This window comes from Myripristis murdjan, chromosome 20 (assembly GCF_902150065.1).
Source record: "Myripristis murdjan chromosome 20, fMyrMur1.1, whole genome shotgun sequence".
NCBI classification, from domain to species: domain Eukaryota; kingdom Metazoa; phylum Chordata; class Actinopteri; order Holocentriformes; family Holocentridae; genus Myripristis; species Myripristis murdjan.
The window spans coordinates 5,707,255-5,721,397 of NC_043999.1; the positions used below are offsets into that span (position 1 = coordinate 5,707,255).

Here is a 14,143-nt window from a genome sequence, read left to right on the forward strand (position 1 = left end):
TCATTGCTCAAGTGTTTAAGACAATTAATAAGACAATTAATACAAATCAAAATATGCTTTCATATCAGGGTCCCTTGGGCAAAATCACTCCATATGGTGCTCTCATATGCCTAAAATATGGAGGATCAACTCTACAAGCTGTTGCCAACAAAGGGCTTAAGTGCCAAATATCCCTATAAAAAAATTGATTCAACATTCAGTGCCACTTCACAATAAGACTACTCTTATAATCGGTTTAAAAAAGGCTTATAATGAGGTTATAAACACTTTATAAATCATCAGTAACAATCATAGACAAGTTAGAAGACAGATACACTGATTTAGGCTCACTATTTGGCAAGATCCAGTCATTGCTGCTCTTGATTGTTCAAGCAGGACATCTAGACAACGAATAAAAAAAACAAAAAAACAAAATATGCTTTCATATCAGGGCTGCTTGGGCAAAATCACTTCATATGGTGCTCTGCTGCGTGGTGAAAGTCAACTTGGGGTTCTCAAACATGAACATTTTCAAAATCCGCTGCTCTGTCTCCTCAGGAAATCCCTCTTGGGCTCATGAAACGCTTTCACAGCATCAGAAAATGACACAAAAAATACATTTTGGAGATGCAAGGTATTCACCCAGCAGTGACAATTATTACCCGTTTACACACAAACAGGCTGGCCTCTCTTGGTAAGTTGTTTCATGTATGTGACACACACACACACACACACACACACACACACGCAAACACATCATGACACAACACATCATCACACAGTAGTGATGTGTTTATATCCAGCAGGAACGTGGTGACACCTCGTGGTCACAGCACAGGAGCCCAATTTCTGTTTATTTGTGTGTGTGTGTGCGTGTGTGTCCCATGTGTAATCAGTGAACGTGAGTGTGACAGAGTGCTTACCCCAGCAGCAGAGAAGTGCAGGCTGAGCGTCCAGGGGAATCAGCCTGCTGAACTCTGCCGTCTTGGGATCAAGCTGAGCAGCCGGACCATGATGCAATGCAGCCTCAGTCAATTTTAGAGCAAGCGAGCGACTGCATGAGAGAGCGGGAGAGGGCGGCGTTGGCGGCCCGGCACTTCCATAATGGAAAGGTCACAAGTGTGATCCCCGAGGAGGAGGGGGAGCCGTGCCTCCTCCGTGTCGGGACGCCAGCCCGTGTGCTCGCTCGGTTTAACCCTCCGACACTCGTGAGGCTTTTATTTGACATGTTTTATTTAACCTCAACAAAACTGCTGCTTTGAAGATGAATAGAAGAAAACCCTTGTATATTTGAAGATGAATGTTTTGTTGGAAAGTGTAGACTAAAAAAATAATAATAATAATAATAATAATAACCTTCACTCTAACCTTAAAAAAAAAAAAAAAAAAAGCACAGGACAAAAGAAAAACTCCCAAGAAAATTGTGGTTATTTTAATTTTCTTATTTTTTTTTTAATAGACAAAAATCGATACTTTCAAAAAAAAAAATCTTCCAAGAGTGAAGTTGTGATTTTGAAAATAGTTTTGAGAGATATAAAGGGAATTTTGGATAACACATCAAAGTGAAAGTAAAACTCCGTCCGCAGGTTTATGGTTTTCAGAGGCTTAAAAAGTTTTTTTTTTTTTTTTTTTTTTTTTTTTTTGGATGTTCATACTCAAATTTGCAGTGATCCAGCTCAGGTATTTCCATCATACATATTTCAGCAGTTACATAACGGTGAAACAGTGTAATCTCTTCCTTTTGACTGTGAAAAGACCACGTGAGCCCCAAACTGGACTTTTATAGAACTTGTAACTGATATTTCATCTCTAAAAGCGAAGTTAGTTGATTTCATGTTAGTGTATTTTATTATCGCTATCATTCTCAATTTCTATTTCCCTTTTTAATTGACTTTTTGTTTTAAATTGTGTCCTGTTGCTTTTAACCCTTTATATGGAACTCATTGAAATACTTTGAAATTAAAAAAAAAAACAACAACCCTAGACTGGTATTAGTGAACATGACATGACTTAATTACTTTTATAACATTTTTCTAAAATTTTCATTTTCCTATAGAAAATCAAAGCCAATGAGATTGGTCAAATGCCACAATCATGTGACCTGGGATGTAGAGCGATCTTTGCTGATTGGCTGGGTGAAGACCAAATGATTATTGAGCTAACTGAGACAGGGGATAGGCGTGATATGTAAAATTTTTGAAATTATCAAAAATAGTCACTCGCCCGATAAAAGGTTAATGTCTCTGTAAAGCACTTTGAATTACCTTGTGTTGAATTGCGCTATACAAATAAACTTGCCTTGCCTTGCCTGTGCTAGTTCCTACACTTACAGCCGTGTGAAAGAGATTCATGTGAGAGAAAAGACGTGTGTGTGTGTGTGTGTGTGTGTGTGTGTGTGTGTATGTTTTAAGGAAATAAAGACAGCACAGCAGCAGGTCTGAGATGAGACGGATCCACTTCTCACTTTATTATAGAAAATAGTGGAGGCCATGTTTGCATTTTGCGCTTGAAAGCTGCAACAACCTGACTACAGGAGCTAACGGCTGAGCCACTGAGGGAGAGGCTCACACACACCCATGTGCACACACACACACACACACACACACACACACACACACACACACACACATACACACACACACATACACACAAGAGTAGGAAATATCTTCGTCCATCTGCCATCGTGTGTGTTCTAAAACTCGCCTGTCGTTTTCAATTTGAATTCCACCGGACAGATTTATTTATTTATTTGTTTGTTTGGAATAGAGGGGAACACGCTAATGGCGCCTGGTTACCTGCCAATGTGGCGGGACACCCTCGCCAGCCGAAGCCAAATTTAACAGCATTTGGTCAGAGGCTGTTATTCATTTTCCAGCCTGATACACATGCTCAACACGTGCACACACACTATGAAGATGGATTTGTGCCATTAATCTGAGAGAACAATAATTACAATGCTAAGTGCACACACACACACACACATGCTCTCTCTCTCTTGGCTATGCTTAGGTAAGTGCACACACACACTCTCATACACACGCTCACATACTCACATGCACACACTGCAGTAGCCTGACCTGCTTGGGTCAGAGGTTAATATCTGCATATCAGCATGTGTTTATGATTATCATACAGAGTCTTTTTAAACATATGCAGAGTTCATTTCCAAAACAGTACATATCCATTTTTGGAAAAACAACAGCAAAAAAAAAAAAAAAAAAAGCTGAAATTTAAAGGAACAGGTCACCCAAAATACACAAAAGTTATTTTCCCACATACGCCCAGTGCAATTAATCCACCCAGACAGGTTCTGTGTGATTTGTTGAGGTTTCCAGTCGCTCTCCCTTCACTTCTATACAGTAGGGGCTGCATGTATATATTCATTTGTGGAGCTCAAAGTACAAGAAATGTACTTGTGAAAACCTCAACAGCTCAAGACAAAGACAAAGACAACACCAGCAAAGCGAATCTTGCAGATTGCATAAGTGATATCTGTTATTGTATTTTGGGTGAACTGTTCCTTTAAATATGCCTACAATATGGAGGATCAACTCTAAAAGTTGTTGCCATTTCGCCAGCAAAGAATTTAAGCGCCAACTATCCTTATAAAACAATTTGATTCAATATTCAGTGCCACTTCACAATAAGACTACTTTTATTATCAGTTTAAGAAGGGATTATATTAAGTTCATAAACACATTGGAAATCATCAGTAAACAACCATAAATGAGTTATAACACAGTTTTCATGTAATGATTTAGGCTCACTATTTGGCAAGATCAAGTCACTGCGGCACAGCATCTATTCTGTTAAGTCTCAGCCAAATAGTGAGCCCATATTGAAAACTGTATAATAAGCTGTTTATAATCAGGTTGTTTATTGGGTTGTAAACACTTTGTAAATGATTAACAATCAATTATAAACCATTCTTAAACCATTTATAAAGTTAATCTTATTATTTTTATATTTATTATATTTAATTGGTACCCAACGTTCACATGCACTCATTAGATTTGTAAGGCTAGATTTTTCCAAATGATGAATATCTTTTTTTTTTTTTTTTTTTTTCTTTTTGGAGGGAATCTCTTCATTTGCTTTGACATCTTATCATCTACAGTTATCCCTGTTACTGAGACAAGAAAACCACGTGGAAAATTCTGATCCAAACAAGTCAGAAAGCGTGCATATATAAAGCCTGAAAAACTTTAAGACACATAGGATACATTAATTATTATACTTTAATAATATGCTATTGCACCATTTAATACTAATGCTCACCTCATTCACTAGATAAATCTGTTTTTTTTTTTTCCTTTTCTGACCAGCAGTTGATGCACCTCAAAAATATCTGCCTGTGTGTCGACACACTCGATAAAGTGTTGTATACAATACAGCATCGTATCAGTGCAGCTGTACATGAACATAACATGAATAAACCCGCGTTATTAACTCGCATTTCCCTGATCGTAATTCACTTCATTAACAGTGGAAGGCATGGTCATTTACAGTGTCTGTACATAAATGTAATCACGCATTTGTACACGCACAAACAAGCACCTGCGACAAACACACACACATATGCGCCACTCTCACACACACACACACACCCGCACCAATGAAAGTTTGCATTAGCTGTCAGCGGCGACATAAATTCTCATTACCCATGTTAAAAACCTCATAAATATCAATTGTTCAAGTAAATAGTGTGACTCATTCAACAGGCTGCTCTATTGGCTAATAATGAGCATGCATGTGTGTGACACAGGTGGGAGCGGAGTCCGGGGTTCACAGTACTTAAAGTGAGAAACGCCATCAGGGAGCATCGCTGTGTCCCCGGCTTTATTATGCGATGAGTCATTCGGTCGGGTCGCAGGCCTGGATGACGTCAGTAACGCTGGAGCTCCGACTTCCTGCTGTCACTTCCTGGGAGAGAGAGAGAGTGAGAGAGAGAGAGAGAGAGAGAGAGAGAGAGAGAGAGAGAGAGCAAACAGCCTTTCAGACCAGAGCTTCCACCGCAGGAACAAGATCCATGTTCCTGCCGTCGTCCAGCCCTGTGAACTGGTCCCAAATAGCTTTCTTGGGTGAAATCCATTTTCTTTTCTTTTTTTTTTCCCCCAGATTCTCTTTTATTTTTTCCCCAGTATTCTGTGTTTTTTTTTTGTTTTGCTTTTGTTTTTTCCTGAATTCTGTGTTTTAAACTTTAAGCAACAGCTTGTCATCAGAAAAGCATCTAATCATGTGGTGGTTGCACAAAATTTCCACAAATCGGAAAGAAAATAGCCATAATTTAATCGATATCAATGAATTTGTTGCACGTTTTTTTTTTTTTTTTTGTTATTTTTTTCAGAGAAAGAGCTCCAATGGTGCTGAAGCTGACGATGTCACTGCATTGCTGCGAGTTTGTTGAAGTGATGCGCTCTTCTCGCAAATGTACTGCCTCAGTGTGTGTGTGTGTGTGTGTGTGAGAGAGGGGTTGAGTCCCAACAAACAGCAGTCAGAGGATAGAAGCTGCAGCAGCATGCACGTAAATGACATCAAAACACACAGGATAGTTTTTTTTTTCTGTTCTTTCAGCTTAGGCAATGCGAAAAACGATGGTAGGGATAAACCTGATTTTTGTAAATTGCATCCACATTATTGGCAAATTCTGCAATATTCCACATTTTACAGATGCCTCCATTTTAATTGCCAAATTTTGAGATTCCGTCTGTGTTTTTTGCATCATGCGTATTTACTTGTTTTGGTCCAATTTAGTTATGAACTTGCTGTTTTGTTGCATTCGGTCGAGTCAGTGTTCACATAGCACTGTGTTGTGAACCAATTGAACCAAAATGTGTAAGCAAATAACACGCAGGCTATTGGATAGAAAGGAAACTGCCTTGTAAAATCCCATGTGTGTGCAACAGCTTATTCCAACAACAGAGCGATACTGGCACAATGGAGCACCCACAGCAGAGCTAAGTAGACCTTGGTGTTTTTGTGTGTTTCCACATGTAATCATGAAATGTTATCAGCTCATATTTCTAGAGGATTTTGGTTCTTTTGGTTCACGTCCCATAGTTTAGGTCAGATTATGTTTTCACTCGTTACAAACTGTACTATGGTTCAATGGCAACAGAGTCCTGGTTTCTTCAAGACATGGTTCAGTTGTTTTGTCCACACCGGTGTTCGAATACCTGCTCCTATCCAGCCATGATTGGATTAAAACAGACCAAGCAGGGCAGGTGTGAAAGCCCCCTAAGCGTCTTTACGTTTGAGTGATTTGGGCAGGTGAGAACGAAACCATTTGAGCTTGAGCGCACACCAAACCAACCTTGTGTGGACCATTTTTTTTTTCTTCATCTTTTTATTTCACAATGATTCCGCAACAAAAAAATGTCCGCTCTGATCAGAGGTCGCGCTACACTTTTTCGTTGTCTGTCATTTTGACTGACAGGGTCGTAAAAATCCCCTCATAATCTATTTTTACCAGTCACTTTAATTTTTTAAATGATAAGGACATATTCAATAGCATTTCATTTTCATTCATTTTTAATTAATATTCAGTCCAAAGTTAGCTGAACAGAAAATCCAAACCATATCTTTTTAAAGAAACTTCTGCCACTCAACTGCCGCGACGTTTTGAATGCGGCAAATTTCATCATATAACATATATACATTATTTGAAATATTAACTATCTTGTAACTATCTATTGCCATTCCAAGCCCATCGCCATTTATTCTTATTAACCCTGCAATTAAACTAAATCCGCCTTGATTTATTTTGCTTTCTATGGTTGTAGAATTGTCAGAATTGTGCAATGACTGAGTGATTTCGCACACCATCGGAAAGCTCCGGTTCTCTGCTCTCAGAAACCGTCTCATTTTTTTTCGGTCGCACCATGGGTTCAGAACTCTTCTGTGATTGGACGGTTGAAGTGTCAGTAGTCCTAAGGAGTTACCGTAATGGCACTGTATATAGGTGCAAAGCTCCGTTTTTCCGGTTTTAGATGTTTTTTTAAGTTTCTGTGTGTCATAAACGGTCTAGGAGATAAATATATGTAGAGTAGGCATGCCGAATCCTGTCGGCGCCGACATCATCGGTTTAAGAGACGTCTTTGCTGTCTTCCCCGGGCTTCATTAACCTGCGGTCCATCCTGTGGGTTGCAGTGCGTCAACATAGACATATATGCCTATGTGCGTCACTGAAGGCTGACGAGGCTCACTTTGGACGGTACATGGAGCGCCTCACTGTCAACACCCAAGTCCCGCCCCCGCCCTACTTCTGATTGGCTACGAGGCCTATTGTTAGTGTGGTTGAGAACGAAAGCTGCACTTCTATTGGATCCAGAGATATGTCTGTTAGATAAAGCTGGGCGAACCCAGATTTTTTTTTCGCAGTCACACCGGTAAGCCGGAGAACTGGCACTGCCCCGGACTGCTATCAGCTCTGTCATTGCCACCAAGTGGTCAGGGGTGTGAACTCAATCTGTCAAAATGACAGATGGCCTTCAGATTTTTCCGTCACCGTTTAAAAAAAACCGTCAATGACGGAAAATATTCGGTTAACGCGACCTCTGGCTCTGATACAACATCAGTAACAGTAATTTGTACAATTTCTTTTTTTACCCATGTTATTTCCTACCCTCCCCATTAGTCCCTAGGGAAACAAAACAGAAAATAAATAAATAAATAAAAAGTACAAAATCAGACAAATACATTGAGGGAGAACAAAAAACAAAACAACAAACAAAAAAAATAAATAAAATAAAATAAAATAAAATAAAATAAAATGAAATAAAATAAATAAAAAATGGCAGCAACAGTGATATCAATAAACTCTCTCCAAATGTATGTATGTATATATATATATATATATATATATATATATATATATATATATATATATATACTGTATATATCTATAGATATAGATAGATAGATAGATAGATAGATAGATATACATACACACATACATACACATACTGTATATACATACATACAGCACATGCTTATTTTCTCATACAGTACATTCACATGGTGTATATTTTATGTTAAAGTCAATTCATCTGGGCAAGGTACAAGTTCTAAATTAGAGATAATCATTGGTCCCCCTTGGAAAAGTTCTCCAATTTTGAAAATAATGGAGACCAAAATTCTTGAAAAATATGGCCACAGTTGTATTTTTCCAAAGTTAATTTTTCCAGTGGTAAAAACACTGACATTTGATCCAAAAAGAACTTGAAAGTTGGAGGGGAATCATCTTTCCAAAGTAAAAGTATACAACGAAGTATGTGATCATAACTAATATCCTGCATTTTTTCCGGTCTAGCTGAAGATCCAGTGTATCATTTAATAAATACAAACTGGGGCTGAGATCGAATTTAATTTCTAAAACTGATTGTGTGAAGGAATGAACACCATCTATTATCTGTATTTGTATTTTTCATATTTATTATTTTCATCAGTGTATCCTACATTTCTTACATTTCAACACTTAAACATCTCATATTCTCAGGCTACTTTATTGTATATACTTAGCCCTTATTGCCTTTAGTGTATATATTTCGCATATTTAGTCTGTATTGTATATACTTTTTATTTTAATTTTTAATTTTTAATTTTTTGTTTTTGTTTTTATTGATGATGCTGCTGCTGTAATGTGTGAATTTCCCAGTCTGGGATCAATAAAGTATACCTATCTATCTATCTATCTATCTATTTATCTGAATGGTGTGGTCCCTTTTAATCAAACCAAGGTGCGAGTGCTGTTACTTTGTTTGTTTGAAAAAGTCTGGACACGCATTCAAAGCCCGGGGAGGAGCACACACACAAACCGTGGTCCATGTGAGCGCTCAGGACGCTGCGTGGATCCAAATGGACCACGGCACGCTTCATTACGGGAGAACATAATCAGACCGAACTGAAACAAACCAACACACCGACATCTGTCAGCTGCCGGGCAGAGCTGCTGGTGCTGCCAGGATGAGTTGGGACAAACGCGGAGTAACAATGAGATCGGCTTCTTCTGGAAACACGAGCCGACGACAACATTTCATGTCTGCTTGTGGAAACACATAAAAATACTGACGTCTGTTGTTGCTCCACTTTTCCAATATTGATCTGCTGCTGCAAAATGCTGCTGTCCACAACTGGGCAACAGCAATATTTTGGTTAATTTCGGTTGGTTAACACAGGACCGGGGAAACACTAACTGCACTACTGCAACAAAAGCCAGATGTCCACCCAAGTGACCTGGGTAAAGTGTTACCATGGTGACTTTTCAAGGAACTAAAAAAATACTTCAGTTCCCTGCTGTCTGTGTTTCTACTGCGGTGTAAAGATCTGCGAAAATTAGGCAAATAAGCGTTTTTGAACCTCCTTGTTGACAGATTACTGACACTTTTTACTTTTACACTTTTAGAGAAAAGCCAACTTTTTTGGGGGGACTTTTTCTGGGAAAAAAAAAAAAAAAAAAAAAAAAAAAAAAAGTACCGGAACTACATTTGGACTCTGGTTCCTGCAGAAACACAGACAGTTCCTAAAAGGGTTCCTAGTCCCTGTGGAGAGTTCCTGCTGTTGAAATGAGCCTCATGGAGCACTTTCATGCCTGAATTGCACTAAAACAAGTGAACTATCATCTTCAACGAAAGCTGCACTGCAGTTTATTAGGAGTGACGATGTAATTCCAACCAATTTTGTTGACCTGGCTGAGTTCAGAGTTACTTACAGTGGTGGAAAAAAGTTTTCGGACACCCTTAAAATTTTACACAATCTCAAATATTATCATGAAATATTTGTGGAAAAATCTTTTTTATGTTTCAAAAGGTGTGGCTGCATTAGACAGATACAAACAAATACAAATTATATATTTTTTTTGTTTATTATTTACAAGAAAAACCGACAAAACTAAATTCTGGACAAATTCTTCTGACCACAGAATCTTCTTCCAGTTCCTGGCTGTCCAGTTCTTGTGTGCCTGGGCCGACGACGCCGGGCTAACCTCTGTCTCTCATTGATCAGGGGCTTCTTGATAGCCTTGTAGGACCTTAAGCCATGATCTAAAAGTCGGCCACGTGCAGTGCGGCTTGAACACTGGACACCAGTTTGGTTTGACCACTGCTGCTGAAGCTCCTGTGATGTCATTCGGCGGTTTTGCCTGTACATGCGGATCAGGATGAGGTCATTTCTTGCTGAAGAAACCCTTGGACGCCTAGATCTTGGTTTGTCTTCCAAGCTGTTGGTTTGTCTGTATTTCTGCAGAGTGTATCCAACTGCTGAAGGACTGCATCTGCACTTCCTGGCTATCTGGCGGCAGCTGTACCCTTCCTGGCTGAGAATCTTTATCTTCAGGCGTGTTTCCTGCGTTAGGTTCCTTGTTTTAGCCATTTTTGTGTCTGAAGAAGTTTCAAATGTGCTGGCTTTATATAGACACGGAGCTTGGCAACAAAAATTGTGTCTTTTAATAAAAAGAACGACCTTCATCACTGGTACCAAAATGACCCAATACTCAAAATTTCTTATGTATTTTTATGGAACCAATCAATTTTAAGTTTTTAATGGCTTTTTTTTAGGATTTGTTTAGTATTTTGGCTGTGACTGTACTAAAAGAAATTGCACTTGAAGACCTAAGAGTGATTCTTAATGCAATATTTCACAAATGCATGGGGTGTCCGAAAACTTTTTTCCACCACTGTATATCGCCTGAAATCCCTGTGAACTGTACAACAAAAACTCTCACAGCTTGGTCATGTAAGAGCCCCAGACAAGATGAACGTGTGTGTGTGTGTGTGTACCTGTTGCGGTGCGGTCCGTAGGTGTCCAGCATGAGGGTGCTGGCCTGCTCCAGGTTCCACTGACAGCGCTGCAGAAGCTCCTGGCACTCCGCTCTGGACCGCAGCCCCAGCCGAAACAACTGCTCCACCTGCCACACACACACACACACACACACACACACACACACACAGTCACATAGTTACAGTCCTTTCAGGGTGGGGAACATTATGCATAAGCTGAGTTTCTTCATAACAGATCAACAGGCAGACAGATGGATCACCTTCAGATGGGATATGGCCTGAGCGACGTTCCACTTGTGACTCTGAAGGGCGGCCTGACACTCCTCCACCGTCACACCGTGCACCGCTCCCTGCACCTGTCAGCCACGCCGAACATGCATGGTGAATACACACGGAGACAGAAAGCGGTGTGTGTACCCATGTGCACCTGTGTGTGCTGTGTCCAAAATGTACTTTTTTTTTTTTTTTTGGGCTCACCTGTGGCGTGTGAGCCAAGGCAGGTTTAGAGTTTTATTTCAAAACTTCCTCACTTATTTTAACCCTATAAAGCCATTTGTATCATAAATGATACACATTTTCAATTCCGTTTTTCGTTTTCAGTTTAATCAATACTTGACCAAAATACTGTTGTATACCTTTGAACACTGTTCACCCTGGACCATACCATTCAAATACATATCATATATCATACACCAGAAAGGTTGTGTAATAACATATTTTTTGATTTTTTTTTATATACATATATATATATATATATATAAACTAGACTAAATAAAGGGTTCAGTTTCAAAAAATTTGAATTTTCTGCCAATTCTTTCATAGTTCAGGCTTTATAGGGTTAACAGCAGGTCAATATTACAATTCATCATGAAGTGTGACAGAATTCACATTACAAGAGACTATATATGCCTTTAATTGACAGTAACAGTGAACCCCCATGTGGGACATTTTCTTTGAAGTGTCACAATGAAATCTGAATAACCTCTAATGACAAGACCAATTATGCAGAAATGTCAAGAAATAAATAAATCTAAGGGCTCTAGTTTCCCGGCGCAGCGCGGGGTGGCGCAGTGAGGCGAACCCCGCGCAGAGCTAGTTTCGACCGGCGAAGCGGCAGAGGCGGACAGTTTCCAAGTTTCGCAGACCGAGGTGCGCTGAGATGGGAGTGGCGGCGCAGCAGGGGGAGGTGCCGACAGATTCAGCTTGGCGCAGTGACAGTTTCGTGCCAAAAGGCTTCGCCAAGGTGCGTCAAAAGCTCGCCATCTGAAACCACGTCTACTTTCAGCACAAGGCGGAGCGGAGCCGGCGCAGTGGAAGTTTGGCTGGCTGGCGCACATCACCAAAACCTCACAATCAGCACAAACGGTGCCAATCTCCTTTGATCTGACATCAGTTGTGACGGGACAGTTGATATGGAGATATATGTATGTGCTGATTGTGATCGTAGCATTGAATAGTGTTTTTTCCGGTATTTATTGCATCGTTCATGTGTCTGACATTCCGGAAGCCTGCCTGTGAGGTTTTGGTGACGTGTCCGCACTGCTCGCCGGTCTCCGCTCCGCGCCGGTCTCCTGAGCTCCGCTCCGCCTGCGGCAACAGACCTCCATGTCAGCTGTGTAAACTTTCATTACGCCTTCACGCAGCGCATTTTAAAGGCAAGGACAGGGGCTCATTTGATTGGTTAAATGTGAATCGGCTGTGTCAAACCCACTCCACGCCTTCTCTCCTCCCCTCCGCCGGTAGGAGGGACGGCGGAGTACTTGCGCCACCGAGAACGGCGTGCCAAACTTGGAAAATCTGCCTGGCCACACCCAGTTGGCGAAGCGCATCTGTGCTACGCCCCCGCCTCGCCTGGTCTGCGAAACTAGAGCCCTAAGTCTTTTTGCAAGATTCAGTTGAGTGGAATTCTTTCCTTTATTTTATGTCATTATTCCTCACAGAGGGGAGACTGCTTTTGCTTTAACAAAAAAAAAAAAAAAAAAAAAAAAAAAAAAAAAAAAAAAAAATCAACAGTCACAGTTAAGAGAAATACGTTGAATTTTGAAGTTATAATGATATTTGGCTTAAATTTGCCATTAATCCTCAAGTAACAATATTATAACGAACCATCCTGACAGTGGAAAAACAAGTAAAAACGTCTGAATAGCTACTGGATACTGAATACTACTGAATAGCTTCTTGTATCCCTGCACCACTGTCACCGCTAAATTTGACTTTCTATTTATTAATCTTGGCATATGGAGTGATGCTCTCTCTGATGATATTCAAACTTTACTGGGAAAAAAAGAAAAAGGAGGAAAAAAATGTACGTCATGTCGCACATCCACTGTTGTTTTCCTCTCGCTCACCTGTGAGAGGCTCTGCTCCTGTTGCATGCTGGGAGCTGCGATTCGCCCGTTGTTGTTGTTGTAGGAGGAGTTGGGTTTGCCCCCGCCTGGCTGCTGCATCATGGGCTTGACCGCCGCCATGTTGGCCGCTCCGTATCTGATTCACAAAAACACGGACACACTTCATCCATTTACAGCAAAACAATGCAAATTTACCTTATTCTATTGTATTTATCAATGCAATGCCTATTCTATCATAGCTGATGAAGAAAAGAATTGGATATAAGCGTTGGAATGATGCTGCATTAGTACTCAGTGGAAATGATGTCAATTTGATGTTACACTTTGATCTATTGGCTTGTTTCTGAGGATGTCTGGAAGTGAGTTCATGGATGTCTTCAGCTTTTAAGGGCCTTATAAAAGCCTCCGTTTGTGCAGGTTTGAGTTTGAAGAGCGGGTGCTGGGGTAACAAGTCAGACAACATTTTTCCAGAGTTTATGACAAACTGTTAACAAACTTATTTTTGATCATTTGCTTACCCATGTGCGAGGAACAGAGCCCTGTTTAATGAATTTACTGTCTGTTTTTGTGAGATCGAAATTCTGTGTAAAACTCTTCTAAGCCCTAATGTGTTCATACAAGAACTTTTGGCTTTGTCTTTTTTCTACTTAGGGATCATAAAAATTTCATACAAACAGAGCGCTAACCTCAGAAAAGCACCCACAACAACAATGAGCACGGTAGCATAAACCATCCAAAAATAGTAGCACACAGTCAGTACACCGAAATACAAAACACACTGGAAAAACAAATAAAATAAAATAAAGCTTCAAAGTATTTCCTGCTTCCTGTGGGACGCGAAGCAGAATTTCAATACCGATATACATTCAAAAAATGAACTCTGATTTGGGAGTGTGCAAATAAACACAGTTTCAACTGCATGTGTGGAAACTAAACCAATCCAGTTGAGTAAAAAATAAAATTAAATAATAATTAAAAAGGTTCCTGTAACAGAGGAACATTCACTTCAGCCTCCCGAGCTGAGGCAGGGGCAAAAATGTA

At 40.0% G+C, this 14,143-nt stretch overlaps 1 protein-coding gene across 2 annotated transcripts in view; it reads right to left on the reverse strand.

Moving 5' to 3' along the window:
• Positions 1-2,415: 2,415 nt before the first annotated feature.
• The window catches only part of tnk2a (tyrosine kinase, non-receptor, 2a), a 38,846-nt gene continuing 27,118 nt past the window's right edge, over positions 2,416-14,143 (reverse strand). For both annotated transcript variants that reach the window (XM_030079290.1, XM_030079289.1), the window contains exons 18-21: positions 13,103-13,238; positions 11,015-11,110; positions 10,755-10,882; positions 2,416-4,902 (exon numbers count right to left, since the gene is read on the reverse strand). In XM_030079290.1, coding sequence (XP_029935150.1) covers positions 4,896-4,902; positions 10,755-10,882; positions 11,015-11,110; positions 13,103-13,238 — 367 coding nt within the window. In that variant the 3' untranslated portion in view covers positions 2,416-4,895. The remainder of the gene's footprint in view (positions 4,903-10,754; positions 10,883-11,014; positions 11,111-13,102; positions 13,239-14,143) is intronic.